At 42.4% G+C, this 21033-nt stretch overlaps 1 protein-coding gene across 2 annotated transcripts in view; it reads left to right on the top strand.

Moving 5' to 3' along the window:
- Positions 1 to 474: 474 nt before the first annotated feature.
- The window catches only part of LOC135539641 (calpastatin-like), a 67868-nt gene continuing 47309 nt past the window's right edge, over positions 475 to 21033 (top strand). Inside the window, exons 1-2 of one of the 2 annotated variants that reach the window (XM_064965647.1) lie at positions 475 to 625; positions 2430 to 2519. In XM_064965647.1, coding sequence (XP_064821719.1) covers positions 572 to 625; positions 2430 to 2519 — 144 coding nt within the window. In that variant the 5' untranslated portion in view covers positions 475 to 571. Of the gene's footprint in view, positions 626 to 996; positions 1377 to 2429; positions 2520 to 21033 lie in introns of those variants that run through there. The other variant, XM_064965648.1, reaches the window with a different exon arrangement.

Below are 21033 nucleotides of genomic sequence, written 5' to 3'. Positions count from 1 at the left end.
CTGAAGTATGTTATGGCCTATCAGGAACAAGCCCTATCTGTCGGTTGTATTTGGTAGACCAGATGTGTCCATATACATGTAGATATGTTTGAGGATTTGGCTTTGATCCTTCCTTATTTTTTAAACTTATTTACTTCACTAAGTAAATCATTGGGATGTGATGTCATACGAAATACATTCAAATGAGATTAGCAGGAGATTTAATGGATATGTTACCTCAGCTTCTTTATTCTTGGCTACTGTGTATAATTTTCGGGGGGTTGTTGGTCTGGGAACAATAGGAAGGAAGGGTGCTACTGGTAAGATAAGAAACTAAAGACAAAAGCCCCTATTCTTAAGTGCTTAACCTCCTGATTCACACGGTCACACACACACACACACGTTGATTTCACACAAACGTTGATTTCATTTGAGCAAAAATATTTTGAGTTCATAGCGGGAGGGGCACACTTTCGCGTCAGAGGGGCCAATTTGATTCACTCGGTTCCCCAGCCAGCCAGCGGTTCCTATAAGAATATCTGTTGAGCCACGGTTAAGTTTTGGAAATAAAAAAGGTATTTGCGTTGCAGCGATGCCACACAAAAAGAGAAGCCATGCCCATGGCCATCATAAAAAGTCACCGGAGGTGAGTTTTCCTTCTAAATAGTTGGCTTAGAGTTTTTCATTAAAATGTTTAAATGAATTAACCTCGGTCAAAAGCTGACCACAACTGTGCAATCGACCAAACATTGGTCCAACGTTTGGATGCAGGAATGTCCAATGAGTAGGCTACGCGCGAGTTTTGCATCAATTGGCATCCTCTTATAGATCGTAGCCAGGTACATATCTCTAATAGCTAACTTTGAGAAACGATAAGCTGATATCCTTATGGAAAAGAGTATAGGCTACTATATTGCAACAGTAATCGTTTTATCTGAGGCATTTGCATTACGCACCAATTGCGCAATCCCCCCATCAACCCCAAACATGAATTGTGGTTTTGGATGATAGGCTATAAATGCAGTTCAGCCGTCGATTGTCAGTGGGTTATGCGGAAACGATAGACTCGTCTGGCAAACTTAACTAAAAAGAGAATTAGCTATATGCCGTGAAATGCAAACCTAGCAGTCTTTTGACATCACCACAGCCGCGCTATATAGACACTTCGTTTAGGGTATGATAATGATCAGTCGGCGTTACTGTAACATTGTTTGAACATACGGGACGGGAGTGGCCCTCTGGAACGCATGGGAAATAATTATGCTTTAAAGGTACACCGGAGACAGGCAAGACTAGAGGCTACACATATTTAGACAAGAGGTATCCGTAGGCAATAGACGATTCTTCTCATCGTCACAGTTTCCATCATGGCGTATGCTGCATATTGGACCAGCCTTGTGAGTATATGGTTATAAGCCACCGATTTCTCCAACTTCTGTATTAATTAAAATAACATCCCTCTGGTAGCGATGTGTCTGAGTAAATCCATTTCCATTCTAGGAAGCATTATTGTAGTAGGGACTTCGACTTAAATAGTTCTACAAACAGCCTTTCCAACATTTGTCATGGTAAAGTTGTGTTGACGTATTAGTTTACAATAAGTTGTAGAATCAACAAGAAGCCTATTGATATGAAATTAATGACTTATGTTCTGAACCATAAAAAAAGGGTTGGGCCAGCATTTCTTGGCAGGTTTGGCAGGTTAGAGCATGATTTTGTAGGGCGTGTGACTGTTTAAACATTAGACATGATAAAATACACATTCAGCTCCTGGCACAATTGCCTGGACTTTTACAGATGCAGATTTAGAGAGGCATTATGGTTGGTCAGCCTATCACCTTTAACTCTTATTTGAATGCAACTGTTAGATATCCAAATATGGTCTTTATGTCCACCCTCTGAACGTCTCCTGAGTGTGCAAGTCCAAGTAGAGACTGAACCATTTGTTACCTCTTCACTTACATATCTCATAAAGTTGTTTGGCACATATGTGATCATTTGTAAAAACCAATATGGCACTTCCAGGCTACCATCTGAATTTTGATGGAACTTTTTGCAGTATCTTAAGCTGGTTGTTATAACCCGCTATTACAGGTTGTCACTCTTCTAATATAATAAAATGGAGCATAACTTCATTGCCTTCAGAACATTATAGGCGTTACGGCAAGTTAGGGACTTTACTGTAATATCCAAACCAACATTAGTGACCTTTCAGACAGTGGGTGCAGATGACCACTTCCCTACAAGACCCAGGTGGTTGTCTGTGGACCTAAGGCCTTCAAAGGGTGCAGTTAGCTATTGGAGCACACACACACACTCAATTGTCTTGACTACATGTGATTTGTTCAACATTAACATTGTATATTTGTGTGTGTGTGTGTGTGTGTGTGTGTGTGTGTGTGTGTGTGTGTGTGTGTGTGTGTGTGTGTGTGTGTGTGTGTCTTTTGCAGCAGAGAACAGGTCCTAGTACCACACTTGGAGAGAAGCAGGTGGATGACCGGTCTTATGATAGTCGAGCTGCTGCAGCCTCTAAGGCTCAGGTAAGACCCTTCTAAACAATGTTCACATCTTGGTGCGGATACACTTGACACAGTTACCTCTGTTAGTGCAGAGGTGGGGCACTCAGCTCCACTAATGGGATGAATAACTGACTTAGAACTGAGGACCTGTGTTTGCTCCGAGTCAACAGCTAGACTTTTGTCTGTGCCATAGCTGACGTTCCCTTTGGGGAAAAATAAAGTTATGCTATACTATTTTATCCTATTCTGTTCTACTTTAACTCTGTATACTTTGTTGCCCTCTGGTGGGGTAAAGAGGCATGGACTTAGTCACATGAATGAGTGGGATAACATGTGGGCATGCAGGCTGCTAATTTCACCACACACTTGACTGGATCCATTTGTTTATCCATATCAGTGATCTGGTTTCACAAGGCTCTCTGGGACTTTGTTTGTTTGGTTGCAACTTTTGTAAAACTTGGAAGACTAAAGCTGTTAACAACCACTATTACATCTAACAGGCATTTGTTCACCATTTTAGGTTGTGATTTGGCTTCCTTCCATTTTCTTATGAGAGCAGACCTCATCAGAGTTTAAAGATTAGTTATCTATTATAGTTGACATCAATCTATTCCTGGTCACTGTTTAATAAAGGAGACGGGAAAAAGGAATGAACTTGCCCATGATTGTTTGGAAACATCTACAGTGCCTTGCGAAAGTATTCGGCCCCCTTGAACTTTGCGACCTTTTGCCACATTTCAGGCTTCAAACATAAAGATATAAAACTGTATTTTTTTGTGAAGAATCAACAACAAGTGGGACACAATCATGAAGTGGAACGACATTTATTGGATATTTCAAACTTTTTTAACAAATCAAAAACTGAAAAATTTGGCGTGCAAAATTATTCAGCCCCTTTACTTCCAGTGCTGCAAACTCTCTAGAGAAGTTCAGTGAGGATCTCTGAATGATCCAATGTTGACCTAAATGACTAATGATGATAAATACAATCCACCTGTGTGTAATCAAGTCTCCGTATAAATGCACCTGCACTGTGATAGTCTTAGAGGTCCATTAAAAGCGCAGAGAGCATCATGAAGAACAAGGAACACACCAGGCAGGTCCGAGATACTGTTGTGAAGAAGTTTAAAGCCGGATTTGGATACAAAAAGATTTCCCAAGCTTTAAACATCCCAAGGAGCACTGTGCAAGCGATAATATTGAAATGGATGGAGTATCAGACCACTGCAAATCTACCAAGACCTGGCCGTCCCTCTAAACTTTCAGCTCATACAAGGAGAAGACTGATCAGAGATGCAACCAAGAGGCCCATGATCACTCTGGATGAACTGCAGAGATATACAGCTGAGGTAGGAGACTCTGTCCATAGGACAACAATCAGTCGTATATTGCACAAATCTGGCCTTTATGGAAGAGTGGCAAGAAGAAAGCCATTTCTTAAAGATATCCATAAAAAGTGTTGTTTAAAGTTTGCCACAAGCCACCTGGGAGACACACCAAACATGTGGAAGAAGGTGCTCTGGTCAGATGAAACCAAAATGTAACTTTTTGGCAACAATGCAAAACGTTATGTTTGGCGTAAAAGCAACACAGCTCATCACCCTGAACACACCATACCCACTGTCAAACATGGTGGTGGTAGCATCATGGTTTGGGCCTGCTTTTCTTCAGCAAGGACAGGGAAGATGGTTAAAATTGATGGGAAGATGGATGGAGCCAAATACAGGACCATTCTGGAAGAAAACCTGATGGAGTCTGCAAAAGACCTGAGACTGGGACGGAGATTTGTCTTCCAACAAGACAATGATCCAAAACATAAAGCAAAATCTACAATGGAATGGTTCAAAAATAAACATATCCAGGTGTTAGAATGGCCAAGTCAAAGTCCAGACCTGAATCCAATCGAGAATCTGTGGAAAGAACTGAAAACTGCTGTTCACAAATGCTCTCCATCCAACCTCACTGAGCTCGAGCTGTTTTGCAAGGAGGAATGGGAAAAAATGTCAGTCTCTCGATGTGCAAAACTGATAGAGACATACCCCAAGCGACTTACAGCTGTAATCGCAGCAAAAGGTGGCGCTACAAAGTATTTACTTAAGGGGGCTGAATAATTTTGCACGCCAATTTTTCAGTTTTTGATTTGTTAAAAAAGTTTGAAATATCCAATAAATGTCGTTCCACTTCATGATTGTGTCCCACTTGTTGTTGATTCTTCACAAAAAATACAGTTTTATATCTTTATGTTTGAAGCCTGAAATGTGGCAAAAGGTCGCAAAGCTCAAGGGGGCCGAATACATTCGCAAGGCACTGTATACTCATTGATAAGGGACTTCTGAGGCAGCGTTTGGCTGTGGTTCCAAGTCTGGTGACATGAGAAGTACAGCGGAGGCTGCTGAGGGGAGGACGGCTCATTATAATGACGTCCTCCCCTCAACAGCCTCGGCTGGAGCAGTAAGGGACTGTGATGAATGACGTATCTAAATATAGTGATGAGCTCCACTCCCCTTCTATGAGTAGTCCAGTTACACAGACAGACACAAACAGTCCAGCCCCCCCACACACACACAGTATGCATGCATGTTGAACCCAAATGCACATACTTACACACATGCACAACATTCAAACATTTGTGCATACCAATTCGCTTCAGAGGGAGGTGGTAAACTCTCTCTTTGCCTCAAAAGGTTTTCTTGAAGTTACTGACTTAATTTAAATTGAATGTTTATGTTACATGCACATATTAGCAAGCGATTCAAATCGATCTGGAGGTAGTTCACAATAAAAGTGTGTCTTAGTTCCAGTGTGTCTAGGTTCCAGTGTGTCTTCCCAAGATGCAACAGCTGGTTTTACAGGCTTGGTGAGCTGACACAACACATCTCTGAAGGTGTTTTTAGAAGAATGAGTGTGCTTGATGATTATGCGTGGATAAGACAAGTCTGGAATGTGTGTTTGCGCGCCTCAGTGCCTATCTATACACAAGAGTGTACAAAACATTAGGAGATGTTCTTTCCATGACATAGACTGACCAGGTTAATCTGGGTGAAAGCTATGATCCCATATTGATGTTACTTGTTAAATCCACTTCAATCAGTGTAGATGAAGAGGAGGAGGCAAGTTAAAGAATATTTTTTAAGCCTTGGGACATGGAATGTGAATGTGTGCCATTCAAAGGGTGAATGTGCAAGACAAAATATTTAAGTGCCTTCAAACGGGCTATGGTAGTAGGTGCCAGGCGCACAGGTTTGAGTCTCAAGAACTGCAACGTTTTTCAGGCTCAACAGTTTCCTGTGTGTATCAAGAACGGTCCACCATCCAAAGGACATCCAGCCAACTTGACACAACTGTGTGAAGCATTGGAGTGAACATGGGCCAGCATCTCTGTGGAAAGCTTTCGACACCTTGTAGAGACCCTGCCCCGACGAATTTAGGCTGTTCTGATGGCAAAGGGAGGTGCAACTCAATATTAGGAAGATGTTCCTAATGTTTTGTACACTCAATGTATATATGTAGGCTACGTGTGTATACACATGTGCTTTGATGTGTGTTCGCATGTTTTCAACTGTGAAAAAGTCAGCCAGGTCGAAGTTCGTCCAGGTCCCCAGGACGTTGGGAGATGCCTTTAAAACCCGCCACTAGGGGCAACGGTGAGCACTATTACAATCAAGTATCCTTGTGGCTTGCTAGGACGTTGGGGATGGGGATGGCGGCTGGGTGTAAGCAGCAAGCTCTGACTTTGAGGTTTTCAATCCAAATATGTATATAAACCCTGGAATGCTGATGCTATCCATTGGCCAATGAGAGGCTTTAAAGCCACCAGACTGCCATATTGGCACTCCCCAGAAAGAGCAGTCCTACATTAGAATTCATGGAATTTTACAGTATTTAAACAAAATGTTTCAAGGAAGAAATGACAGGTATCTAAGTATATTTTAGTGTAGTGGGGCCAGCGACATTAGAACTTTCCAAAATATATTTTCTTATGTTTAGCTCACATAATATAATAAAACAAATATGAATGAAGGTGTCTGTAATAGAATAAATGTGGCAAAAAAATGAATGTAGACATTAATACATGTATTTCTATAGCTTCTAAAATATATTTTTTTACAACGGTGGGGGAGTGCCAAGATGGAGGCGCGGTGGCTTCAAAACAGCTAGCTTTGCTATGGAGAGAAGTTTTGAAGTTGAGGACTTCTCTTGACTGACTCGCCATCTCAAGATGATTTGCTAATTCAGTTCTATGTGTAGGCTAAACCCCAATGGTGGAAAAAGTACATCATTTTCATATGCAAAATGACTCAAGTGAAAATCTACTTTAGTAAAAGTCAAAAAGTATTTGGTTTTAATTATACTTAAGTATCAAAGGTAAGTGTAATTGCTAAAATATACTTAAGTATCAAAAGTAAAAGTGCAAATCACTTCAAATTCCTTATATGAAGCAAACCAGGTGTCATTTTCTTGTTTTTTAAATTTACTGATAGCCAGGGGCACACTCCAACACTCAGACATAATTTACAAACAAAGCATTTGTGTTTAGTGAGTCCACAAGATCAGAGGCAGTAGAGATGACTAGGGATGTTGTCTTGATAATTGTGTGATTTTGATCCTTTTCCTGTCCTGCTATGCATTCAAAAAGTAATGAGAACTTTTGGGTGTTAGGGAAAATGTATGGAGTAAAAAGTAAAGGATTTTCTTTAGGAAGGTAGTGAAGTAAAAGTAAATATTGCCAAAAATATAAATAGTAAATTACAGATACCCCAAAAAACTACTTAGGTAGTACTTTAAAGTATTTTTACTTAAGTACTTTATGTTTAGCCAACCATACAGCAGCTAGCTAGTTAGCATAGCTTGAGGATAGCTAGCTACAGCTGGCTAGTCTATCTAGCTAGCTGATATTTCTCTGATGAATCACAGTTATGCCAAGATAGCAAGAAGTACCAGTGTCTGGAATGTATTTCATGAAACACTCTTTCTACAACACCTTGCTACAAAGTAGCTTGCGACTTTAAGTTTTTATCAGGTCATGTAAAGACACATTACCGTGAAACCGATATCATCAACTGTGAGTTGAATGCCCAGTCTTCAGTGAGCTCAGCTGTCAACACAATATTCTATAACTAGCTAGTCTCGTCTCCTTATGTCCTCTGATAGATATTTCCCGCAGGAAATCCCGTGGGTGTGTTTGTGTTACAAAAACAATTCTGCAGTAAATAGGCTATCATATTGATTTGCTTATAAAGACAGTATGCCTACTCTAGCAAATGAAAATAAGTTGTGTGTAGAGTACAACCACAGATAAAACAAAGAGCATGCACATTTTTGGTACAACTTCCACTGCCTCAGAACTAACATGGCATTCTATTCTAGTCTAAGGATTTGGATGTCTAACCACACACTAACATGCACAGCCCTTCTGAGTGAGGTATTCAAGTCTCCAGTGGGTGATGAAGTCCCTTTCCATCTATGTAATGTGTTACAAATTGTGGACAGGTGACCAAACTACAGTGCCTTCAGAAAGTATTCATACCCCTTGAGTTGTTCCACATTTTGTTGTTACAGCTTCACACAATACCCCATAATGTCAAAGTAATATTTTTTTGTGAATATAGTGTATATATATATATTTTAAATACAGAATTATCTAATGAACATAAGTATTCACACTCCTGAGTTAATACATGCTAGAATGACCATTGGCAGTGATTACAGCTGTGAGTCTTTCTAGATAAGTCTCTCAAGAGCTTTGCACACCTGGATTGTACAATATTTGCACATTATTCTTAAAAGAAATCTTCGACCTCTGGAAGTTGGTTGTTGGTCATCACTAGACAGCCATTTTCAAGTCTTGCCATAGATTTTCAAGCCGATTTCAGTCAAAGCTGTAACTAGGCTACTCAGGAACATTCATTGTCGTTTTTGGTAAGCAATTCCAGTGTATATTTGGCCGTTTGTTTTAGGTTATTGTCGTGCTGAAAGGGGAATTTGTCTCCCAGTGTCTGTCCAGCAGACTGAACCAGGTGTTTGGCTGTGCTTAGCTATATTCCTTATATTTTTACCCTAAAATAAACATACCCATAACATGCAATCACCACCATGCTTGAAAACATGAAGAGTGGTACTCAGTGATGTGTTTGTTATGTTGGATTCGCCCCCAAAATAACGCTTTGTATTCAGGACATTAAGTTAATTTATTTGCCACATTTGTTTTTGCAGTTTTACTTTAGTGCTTTATTGCAAACAGGATGCATGTTTTTGAATGTGTTTATTCCGTACAGGCTTCCTTCTTTTCACGCTGTCATTTAGGTTAGTACTGTGGAGTAACTCCAATGTTGTTGATCCAGCCTCAGTTTACTCCAATCACAGCCATTAAACTCTGTAACTATTTTAAAGTCACCATTGGCCTCATGGTGAAATCCCCGAGGAATTTCCTTCCTCTCCGGCAACTGAGTTAGGAAGGATGCCTGTATCATTGTAGTGACTGGGTGTATTGATACACTATCCAAAGTCTAATTAATAACTTCACCATTCTCAAAGATACTTTTTCTACCAATAGGTGCCCTTCTTCCCGAGGCATTGGGAAACCTCCCTGGTCTTTGTGGTTGACTCTGTTTGAAATTCACTATTCGACTGAGGGACCTTACTGATAATTGTATGTGCGGGGTACAGAGATGAGGTAGTCATTAAAAAATCCCTCCATACCCAAAATCCCTCAACCATTCAATTCAACAATAACAAACAAAAACATGATGCTGAGTGCAAGATCTCTGCCAGTTCATACATCTGTATCAACCTGTCTTTTAGTCAGGGGACTCCATGACAAACCATCTCTCTTGTCCTCCATCTGTTGAAAAACAAGGTAGAGTTGATACACACGGCACTGATTACATCAATGGTTGTTAGGTGAATTCCAGGACAGACAAGTGATAGTATTTTGACCTATGACCAGATCAAATGTGACCAACCCGAAGTAGGAATGCTGCCTGGTCACATAATGCCTCAGTCTTCTGCTCCTGACAGAAACAAGGATCTCTCTGGTAAGAAGAAGGGCGGGGGTGTATGCCTTATGATTAATGAGACGTGGTGTGATCATAACAACATACAGGAACTCAAGTCCTTTTGTTCACCTGACTTAGAATTCCTCACAATCAAATGCCGACCACATTATCTACCACGAGAATTCTCTTCGATCATAATCACAGTCGTGTATATTCCCCCCCAAGCAGACACATCGACGGCCCTGAAATAACTTAATTCGACTCTATGTAAACTGGAAACCACATATCCTGAGGCTGCATTTATTGTAGCTGGGGATTTTAACAAGGCTCATCTGAAAACAAGGCTCCCTAAATTTTATCAGCATATCGATTGCGCAATCCGGGCTGGCAAAATCCTGCATCATTGTTATTCTAACTTCCACGACACATATAAGGCCATCCACTGCCTCCTTTCGGAAAAGCTGACCACGACTCCATTTTGTTGCTCCCAGCCTATAGACAGAAACTAAAACAGGAAGCACCCGTGCTCAGGTCTGTTCAACGCTGGTCCGAAAAATCAGATTCCACGCTTCAAGATTGCTTTGATCACGTGGACTGGGATATGTTCAGCATAACGCCAAACAACAACACTGATGAATACGCTGATTCAGTGAGCGAGGTAATTAGCAAGTGCATCGGTGATGTTGTACCCACAGCGTCTATTAAAACTTTCCCCAACCAGAAACCGTGGATTGATGGCAGCATTCACGCAAAACTGAAAGCACGAACCACTGCTTTTAATCAGGCCAAGGTGACCGGAAACATGACCGAATACAAACAGTGTAGCTATTCCCTCCGCAAGGCAATCAAACAAGTGTCAGTATAGAGACAAAGTGGAGTCACAATTCAACGGCTCAGACTTGAGAGGTATGTGGCAGGGTCTACAGTCAATTACGGACTACAAAAGAAAAACCAGTCCCATCGCGGACCAGGATGTCTTGCTCCCAGACAGAAGAAAACATTTCTTTGCTCTCTTTGAGGACAATACAGTGCGACTGACACGGGCCGCTACCAAAACCTGCGGGCTCTCCTTCACTGCAGCCAACATGAGAAAAACATTTAAACCTGTTAATTCTCGCAAGGCTGCAGGCCCAGACGGCATCCCCGGCCGCGTCCTCAGAGCATTGCTCAGAACAGCTGGCTGGTGTGTTTATGGACATTTTCAATCAATCCTTATCCCAGTCTGTTCCCACATGCTTCAAGAGGGCCACCATTGTTCCTGTTCCCAAGAATGCTAAGGTAACTGAGCTAAATGACTACCGCCCCGTAGCACTCACTTCCGTCATCATGAAGTGCTTTGAGAGACTAGTCAAGGACCATATCACCTCCACCCTACCTGACACCCTAGACACACTCCAATTTGCTTACTGCCCCAATAGGTCCACAGACGACGCAATCGCAATCACACTGCACACTGCCCTAACCCATCTGGACAAGAGGAATACCTATGTAAGAATGCTGTTCACAGCTCAGCATTTAACAGCTCAGCATGTAACACCATAGTACCCTCCAAACTCGTCATTAAGATCGAGACCCTGGGTCTTGACCCCGCCCTGTGCAACTGGGTCCTGGACTTCCTGATGGGCCGCCATCAGGTGGTGAGGGTAGGTAACAACATCTCCACCCCGCTGATCCCCAATACCGGGGCCCCACAAGGGTGCGTTCTCAGCCCTCTCCTGTACTCCCTGTTCACCCACGACTGCGTGGCCATGCACGCCTCCAACTAAATCATCAAGTTTGCAAACGACACTACAGTGGTAGGCTTGATTACCAACAACGACGAGATGGCGTACAGGGACGAGGTGAGGGCCCTCAGAGTGTGGTGTCAGGAAAATAACCTCACACTCAATGTCAACAAAACAAAGGAGATGATCGTGGACTTCAGGAAACAGCAGAGGGAGCAGCCCCCTATCCACATTGACGGGACAGTAGTGGAGAGGGTGGAAAGTTAAGTTCCTCGGCGTACATGTCATGGACAAACTGAAATGGTCCACCCACACAGACAGCGTGGTGAAGAAGGCGCAGCAGGGCCTCTTCAACCTCAGGAGGCTGAAGAAATTCGGCTTGTCACCAAAAACACTCACAGACTTTTGCAGATGCACAATCGAGAGCATCCTGTCGGGCTGTATCACAGGGTAGCCTAGTGGTTAGAGCATTGGACTAGTAACTGAAAGGTTGCAAGTTCATATCCCTGAGCTGACAAGGTACAAATCTGTCATTCTGCCCCTGAACAGGCAGTTAACCCACTGTTCCTAGGCCGTCATTGAAAATAAGAATCTGTTCTTAACTGACTTGCCTAGTTAAATAAAGGTAAAATAAAAAATATAAAAAATAAATCACCGCCTGGTACGGCAACTGCCGTGGATAGTGAGGTCTGCACAATGCATCACCGGGTGCAAACTACCTGCCCTCCAGGACACCTACACCACCCGATGTCACAGGAAGGCCAAAAAGACCATCAAGGACAACAACCAGCCAGAGCCACTGCCTGTTCACCCCGCTATCATCCAGAAGGCGAGGACAGTACAGGTGCATCAAAGTGGGGTCCGAGAGAAGCTGTTTTTCAGTCTGTCTCAAGGCCAATCAGACTGTTAAACAGCCATCACTAACATTAAGTGGCTGCTGCCAACATACTGACTCAACTCTAGCCACTTTAATAATGGAAGAATTGATTAAATAAATGTATCACTAGCCACTTTAAACAATGCCACTTTAAATAATGTTTACATACCCTACATTACTCATCTCATATGTATATACTGTACTCTATACCGTCGACTGCATCTTGCCTATGCCATTCGGTCATCACTCATTCATAGATTTTTATGTACATATTCTTATTCATTCCTTTACACTTGTTTGTATAAGGTAGTTGTTGTGAAATTGTTAGGTTAGATTACTCGTTGGTTATTACTGCATTGTCGGAACTAGAAGCACAAGCATTTCGCTACACTCGCATTAACATCTGCTAACCATGTGTATGTGACAAATCTAATTTGATTTGATATGGTAGGGTGGTTCCCACAACACTGCCGAACAACAAATCCAACAGGTTTGTAAGTAGCCTGTGAATTAAATGAAATAAGCATACAGTATAGCGAGAAAATTACATTTTCTAAAGTGTGGAAGTAATCATACTGTAATGACCCTGGGTTTATAAGTGCGGATATCGACTCTGCCGACTCTCTTTTGGGGCACAGTCGATAGCACGCTGGACTTCGGACTAGAAGGTCAGGGTTCGAGACCTTCTCCCTGCCTGTTTCATTACAATGGTGTCAGAAGTGATCGGACCTTGCATCCATGACAGTGCGTGTGCTTGGCTAGTGAGCTCGTTCCTATAAGATGTTGAGTCGCAAGCTAGCGCGAGGACGCACTCTTGGAAAGGAGGGAGTAGTGTAACGACCCTGGCTTTATAAGCGTGGATATCGACTCTGCCGCTTGAGCATGTTTTTGGGGCACAGTCGATAGCACGCTGGACTTCGGGCTAGAAGGACGAGGGTTCGAGACCTGTTCCCTGCCTGTTTCATTACAATACTAATAGATTGACTGTATGTACAGAATAGATTCAGTCCAGTGACGCTGACGTTCAAAACAACTGGGAATTTGGAAAAAACTAGCTCCGAATGGAAAAAATATTTTGAACAGTCATCCAACTCGGAAATCCAAGTTGGAAACTCGGCATCTTTCTAGAGCTCCGACTTTCCGACCTGAAGATCACTGCTATCATGACTTGACCTTGTTTTTTTCAGAGTTCCCAGTTGTCTTGAAAGGATCATATGCAACCAGCTGTGTAGCGTTACGTTGCTTAATGCATGCTGACACATATTTGTAGCATGTTAGCTAAAAACTACTGGTACTCATTCTAGACAAGTACCATTCTTCATTTAACATCACTGCTCTAGAGGAGATTTGCATGGAGGAATGGGCCAAAATACCAGCAACAGTGTGTGAAAACCTTATGAAGACTTACAGAAAATGTTTGACCTCTGTCATTGCCAACAAAGGGTATATAACAAAGTATTGAGATAAACTTTTGTTATTGACCAAATACTTATTTTCCACCATAATTTGCAAATAAATTCATTAAAAATCCTACAATGTGATTTTCTGGATTTTTTCTCTCTCATTTTGTCTGTCATAGTTGAAGTGTACCTATGATGAAAATTACAGGCCTCTCTCATCTTTTTAAGTGGGAGAACTTCCACAATTGGTGGCTGACTAAATACTTTTTTTGCCCCACTGTATATCTCACTGGTCACCCCCAAACCAATTCTTCCTTTGGCCACCTTTCCTTCCAGTTCTCTGCTGCCAATGACTGGAACGAACTACAAAAATCTCTGAAGCTGGAGGCTCTTACCTCCCGCACTAGCTTGAAGCACCAGCTGTCAGAGCAGCTCACAGATCACTGCACCTGTCCATAGCTCATCTGTAAATAGCCCATCCAATCTACCTCATGCCCATACTGTATTTATTTATTTATCTTGCTCCTTTGCACCTGAGTATATCATTGGCAAAAGTGGGCATGTAAGTAATTCATACCTGACCCATCCATACCCGTAGACACACTGACTTCCAAATCTCATTTTGGACGAGACTTTATGACCAAACTTATCCTATTTACACTTTGTAGTCAATTTTGACTCTGGAATGAATGTTTCATTACATTACATTTAAGTCATTTGTTTCTGAGTCATATCAGTGCTACATAGGCCGTTTATATCCAGAGAAGTTGGTTCTAGGAGGCAGTTTCCCTTTAACCCTATCCCAAACCTTAACCATTCAGAATGAATACCTAAGCTTAACCGTCGAGCTGTTTCTGTTTTAACTCTATCCCAAACCTTAACCCGAACCATTCGGGAATGAATCCAAATGTAATTTTACATGTATCCTCCTGGCCCATGTCGAATACTGAAGTCAAACTGTGAGATCTTGTTGGGAAAAGTACAGTAAGCACTGAGTAGTGAGGCCACATTTCAATGCAACTGGTGGCAGAAGTGAGATCTGCCATAGCATTAGATGCCTCCAGGTTCCCCCTACTGGTAGGGAGGAACATCTTCACAACACAGAAGTTACATTATTGACCAACCACTAAGTTCTAAAATGGTCACTGGGATTTACATTTCTGAAATTGACTTTAAGATGGTCTAAACCATTTTTCCCATGTAGAGTTATAAGATTATGTCTGATCAGTGTTTGATACAACACTGACATATATAGCATTTGTTTTTAAATCCATCTGTCTTTCTCATCCTCGGTGTCCTGGCCTACCTCTATATGTTTACATATCTATTGCCTGAGCTATGCACTGAAGCTGTGTGTCACTGCTTGGTTGGTTCAATATCATATTGCAAGTGCCAATAAAGTTTTCACAATCTCAGTCATGTGGTCATACCCTTTTTCTTACTAAGTGTCATAAGGTATATGGTGCAATGGGAGTGGTGTGAGGGTGCCGGTTGGCCAGGGTCTCACATGGTCAGTATTAGAACTACCCCTAGAAGTCTAATACTGGGACTATCCCTAGTAGTTCTAATACTGGGACCACCCCTAGTAGTTCTAATATTGGGACTACCCCTAGTAGTTATAATACTGGGACCACCCCTAGTAGTTATAATACTGGGACTACCCCTCGTAGTTCTAATACTGGGACCACCCCTAGTAGTTATAATACTGGGACCACCCCTAGTAGTTATAATACTGGGACTACCCCTAGTAGTTCTAATACTGGGACCACCCCTAGTAGTTCTAATACTGGGACCATCCCTAGTAGTTCTAATACTGGGACCACCCCTAGTAGTAATCTAGTAGTTCTAATACTATAGTAGTTATAATACTGGGACCACCCCTAGTAGTTCTAATATTGGGACCACCCCGAGTAGTTCTAATACTGGGACCACCCCTAGTAGTTCTAATACTGGGACTACCCCTAGTAGTTATAATACTGGGACCACCCCAAGTAGTTCTAATATTGGGACCACCCTAGTAGTTCTAATACTGGGACCACCCCTAGTAGTTCTAATACTGGGACCACCCCTAGTAGTTCTAATATTGGGACCACCCCTAGTAGTTCTAATACTGGGACCACCCCTAGTAGTTATAATACTGGGACCACCCCTAGTAGTTATAATACTGGGACCACCCCTAGTAGTTATAATACTGGGACCACCCCTAGTAGTTCTAATACTGGGACCACCCCTAGTAGTTCTAATACTGGGACCACCCCTAGTAGTTCTAATACTGGGACCACCCCTAGTAGTACTGGGTTATATTACTGGGACCACCCCTAGTAGTTATAATACTGGGACCACCCCTAGTAGTTCTAATACTGGGACCACCCCTAGTAGTGGGACCACCCCTAGTAGTTATAATACTGGGACCACCCCTAGTAGTTATATATACTAGTAGTTATAATACTGGGACTACCCCTAGTAGTTATAATACTGGGACCACTCCTAGTAGTTCTAATACTGGGACCATCCCTAGTAGTTCTAATACTGGGACCACCCCTAGTAGTTCTAATATTGGGACCACCCCGAGTAGTTCTAATACTGGGACCACCCCTAGTAGTTCTAATACTGGGACCACCCCTAGTAGTTCTAATACTGGGACCACCCCCAGTAGTTATAATACTGGGACCACCCCTAGTAGTTATAATACTGGGACCACCCCTAGTAGTTCTAATACTGGGACCACCCCTAGTAGTTATAATACTGGGACCACCCCTAGTAGTTCTAATATTGGGACCACCCCTAGTAGTTCTAATACTGGGGGGACCAAGGACACAGCTCAACCCTTTGGCCACAGACTGATTTGTCACAATGACTCACTCAAGACTGCATCGTCATCCCACCCCGCCCAATGACTACCTCAAGGGACACAGAGAGGTCATGGATTAGGTATATTTCTGTGCAATACAACAGAGTCAGGGTATTGTTCTTTGACTTATACTCTAGTTTTTAGGGAAAGATACTGCACATGCAACACCTGCATGCAAGGCAGGAGAACATTTACATGTGTTACTAACTTGTTTGCATTCCCTTTATCTACAGTCCACTCAAAAGCACAAGGTAGATTTGTAAGGTCCAAAAGTTAGCTATCTTAACCAATGCTAATCATTGCTGGACCATGGACCAACATCATGTTGCTGACCTACAAACTATTGGAGTTTTGTGAGTAGGTGTCACATCGACAACTCACATCAGAGTAAAGTTGTTTGTTCAAGACAAATTAGTAATTTTTTAATTTTTAACATTTTAAATTTAACCTTTTATTTAACTAGACAAGTTGGTTAAGAACAAATTGTTATTTACAATGATGGCCTGCACAGGACATACTGTATCTGGACGACGCTGGGCCAATTGTGCGCCGCCCTGTGGGACTCCCAATCACGGTCGGTTGTGATACAGCCTGGATGTATCACAAGGCATGCCTCCAGTCCTCACAAAGCAATTTGCCACAGATCTTTGCACACCTAAGAACTAGTAATAGCTTATATTGCATGTTCTCACTGGCTAAGTGCATTATTCATTTTGATTCTCCCCCTGATTTCATTGCTAGTCTTCCAACAGTGGAATGCTAGCCTCTTCCAGTAGCCGATAACAACGGGTGGTTACGGTAACACAGTCAAGAAAGTTGAGGTTGAACTTGGCCACACTTGGCAGTGAAAATTGATATAAACAGAACTCCTGCCCCTCCCTCCTCCTCCACATAAGGCGCTTGTCATGTTGTTTGCACAACTTATCTCTTATTGCTCAGTGATTGTGTGAGGTGTACTCCATGTGGAAGAGGGTGTGTACTTTTCCTCTGTGGTTAAGAGTGTGCGCTGTATATTGTAGATTTATACACGGAGTACACCAAACATTAGGAACACCTTCCTAATATTGAGTTGCCCTCAGAACAGACTCAATTCATCGGAGCATGGACTCTTCAAGTTGTTGAAAGCGTTCCACAGGGATGCTGGCCTATGTTGACTCCAATGCTTCCCACAGTTGTGTTGGCTGGATGTCCTTTGGGTGGTGGACCATTCTTGATACACACAGGAAACTGTTGAGCGTGACAAACCCAGCAGCATTGCAGTTCTTGACACACACCAGTGCGCCTGGCACCTACTACCTTACCCTTTTCAAAGGCACTTAAATCTTTTGTCTTGCCAATTCACTCTCTGATTAGCATACCTACACAATCCATGTCTCAATTGTCCATGTCTATCCATGTCTAACCTGTATCGTCCCCTTCATCTACACAGATTGAAGTGCATTTATCAAGTTCCTTTTCTGTCAGTGCATTTTAACACTGTGTGCGTGCATTATGCACATTTGTGTGTTGGGATGTGTTCATGTACAGTGCCTTGCGAAAGTATTCGCCCTCCTTGAACTTTGCGACCTTTTGCCACATTTCAGGATTCAAACATAAAGATATAAAACTGTTTCTTTTTGTGAAGAATCAACAACAAGTGGGACACAATCATGAAGTGGAACGACATTTATTGGATATTTCAAACTTTTTTAACAAATCAAAAACTGAAAAATTGGCCGTGCAAAATTATTCAGCCCCCTTAAGTTAATACGTTGTAGCGCCACCTTTTGCTGCAATTACAGCTGTAAGTCGCTTGGGGTATGTCTCTATCAGTTTTGCACATCGAGAGACTGACATTTTTTCCCATTCCTCCTTGCAAAACAGCTCGAGCTCAGTGAGGTTGGATGGAGAGCATTTGTGAACAGCAGTTTTCAGTTCTTTCCACAGATTCTCGATCGGATTCAGGTCTGGACTTTGACTTGGCCATTCTAACACCTGGATATGTTTATTTTTGAACCATTCCATTGTAGATTTTGCTTTATGTTTTGGATCATTGTCTTGTTGGAAGACAAATCTCTGTCCCAGTCTCTTTTGCAGACTCCATCAGGTTTTCTTCCAGAATGGTCCTGTATTTGGCTCCATCCATCTTCCCATCAATTTTAACCATCTTCCCAGTCCCTGCTGAAGAAAAGCAGGTCCAAACCATGATGCTGCCACCACCATGTTTGACAGTGGGTATGGTGTGTTCAGGGTGAAGAGCTGTGTTGCTTTTACGCCAAACATAACGTTTTGCATTGTTGCCAAAAAGTTACATTTTGGTTTCATCTGAGCAGAGCACCTTCTTCCACATGTTTGGTGTGTCTCCCAGGTGGCTTGTGGCAAACTTTAAACAACACTTTTTATGGATATCTTTAAGAAATGGCTTTCTTCTTGCCACTCTTCCATAAAGGCCAGATTTGTGCAATATACGACTGATTGTTGTCCTATGGACAGAGTCTCCCACCTCAGCTGTAGATCTCTGCAGTTCATCCAGAGTGATCATGGGCCTCTTGGCTGCATCTCTGATCAGTCTTCTCCTTGTATGAGCTGAAAGTTTAGAGGGACGGCCAGGTCTTGGTAGATTTGCAGTGGTCTGATACTCCTTCCATTTCAATGTTATCGCTTGCACAGTGCTCCTTGGGATGTTTAAAGCTTGGGAAATCTTTTTGTATCCAAATCCGGCTTTAAACTTCTTCACAACAGTATCTCGGACCTGCCTGGTGTGTTCCTTGTTCTTTATGATGTTCTCTGCGCTTTTAACGGACCTCTGAGACTATCACAGTGCAGGTGCATTTATACGGAGACTTGATTACACACAGGTGGATTGTATTTATCATCATTAGTCATTTAGGTCAACATTGGATCATTCAGAGATCCTCACTGAACTTCTGGAGAGAGTTTGCTGCACTGAAAGTAAAGGGGCTGAATAACAAGTGTCCCACTTGTTGTTGATTCTTCACAAAAAAATACAGTTTTATATCTTTATGTTTGAAGCCTGAAATGTGGCAAAAGGTCGCAAAGTTCAAGGGGGCCGAATACTTTCGCAAGGCACTGTATGTACAGTGGGGCAAAAAAGTATTTAGTCAGCCACCAATTGTGCAAGTTCTCCCACTTAAAAAGATGAGAGAGGCCTGTAATTTTCATCATAGGTACACTTCAACTATGACAGACAAAATGAGAAGACAAAATCCAGAAAATCACATTGTAGGATTTTTTATTAATTAATTTGCAAATTATGGTGGAAAATAAGTATTTGGTCACCTACAAACAAGCAAGATTTCTGGCTCTCACAGACCTGTAACTTCTTCTTTAAGAGGCTCCTCTGTCCTCCACTCGTTACCTGTATTAATGGCACCTGTTTGAACTTGTTATCAGTATAAAAGACACCTGTCCACAACCTCAAACAGTCACACTCCAAACTCCACTATGGCCAAGACCAAAGAGCTGTCAAAGGACACCAGAAACAAAATTATAGACCTGCACCAGGCTGGGAAGACTGAATCTGCAATAGGTAAGCAGCTTGGTTTGAAGAAATCAACTGTGGGAGCAATTATTAGGAAATGGAAGACATACAAGACCACTGATAATCTCCCTCGATCTGGGGCTCCATGCAAGATCTCACCCCGTGGGGTCAAAATGATCACAAGAACGGTGAGCAAAAATCCCAGAACCACACGGGGGGACCTAGTGAATGACCTGCAGAGAGCTGGGACCAAAGTAATAAAGCCTACCATCAGTAGCACACTACGCCGCCAGGGACTCAAATCCTGCAGTGCCAGACGTGTCCCCCTGCTTAAGCCAGTACATGTCCAGGCCCGTCTGAAGTTTGCTAGAGAGCATTTGGATGATCCAGAAGAAGATTGGGAGAATGTCATATGGTCAGATGAAACCAAAATAGAACTTTTTGGTAAAAACTCAACTCGTCGTCTTTGGAGGACAAAGAATGCTGAGTTGCATCCAAAGAACACCATACCTACTGTGAAGCATGGGGATAGAAACATGTTTTTCTGCAAAGGGACCAGGACGACTGATCCGTGTAAAGGAAAGAATGAATGGGGCCATGTATCGTGAGATTTTGAATGAAAACCTCCTTCCATCAGCAAGGGCATTGAAGATGAAACGTGGCTGGGTCTTTCACCATGACAATGATCGCAAACACACCTCCCGGGTAACGAAGGAGTGGCTTTGTAAGAAGCATTTCAAGGTCCTGCAGTGGCCTAGCCAGTCTTCAGATCTCAACCCCATAAAAAATCTTTGGAGGGAGTTAAAAGTCCGTGTTGCCCAGCAACAGCCCCAAAACATCACTGCTCTAGAGGAGATCTGCATGGAGGAATGGGCCAAAATACCAGCAACAGTGTGTGAAAACCTTGTGAAGACTTACAGAAAATGTTTGACCTCTGTCATTGCCAACAAAGGGTATATAACAAAGTATTGAGATAAACTTTTGTTATTGACCAAATACTTATTTTGTGTGTGTGTGTGTGTGTGTGTGTGTGTGTGTGTGTGTGTGTGTGTGTGTGTGTGTGTGTGTGTGTGTGTGTGTGTGTGTGTGTGTGTGTGTGTGTGTGTGTGTGTGTGTGGGTCCGTGGCCACTTCCCTGTGACTGATGTGGCCTCTTATCAGGTGGTGTCCAGTATCACTGTCCTTCACTTAGCCCCCTGAGAAGCGAC

Source organism: Oncorhynchus masou, chromosome 5 (assembly GCF_036934945.1).
Source record: "Oncorhynchus masou masou isolate Uvic2021 chromosome 5, UVic_Omas_1.1, whole genome shotgun sequence".
In the NCBI taxonomy this organism is placed as follows: Eukaryota; Metazoa; Chordata; class Actinopteri; order Salmoniformes; family Salmonidae; genus Oncorhynchus; species Oncorhynchus masou.
The sequence above is the reverse complement of the archived record's forward strand: the minus strand, read 5'-3'. Positions and strand labels throughout refer to the sequence as shown.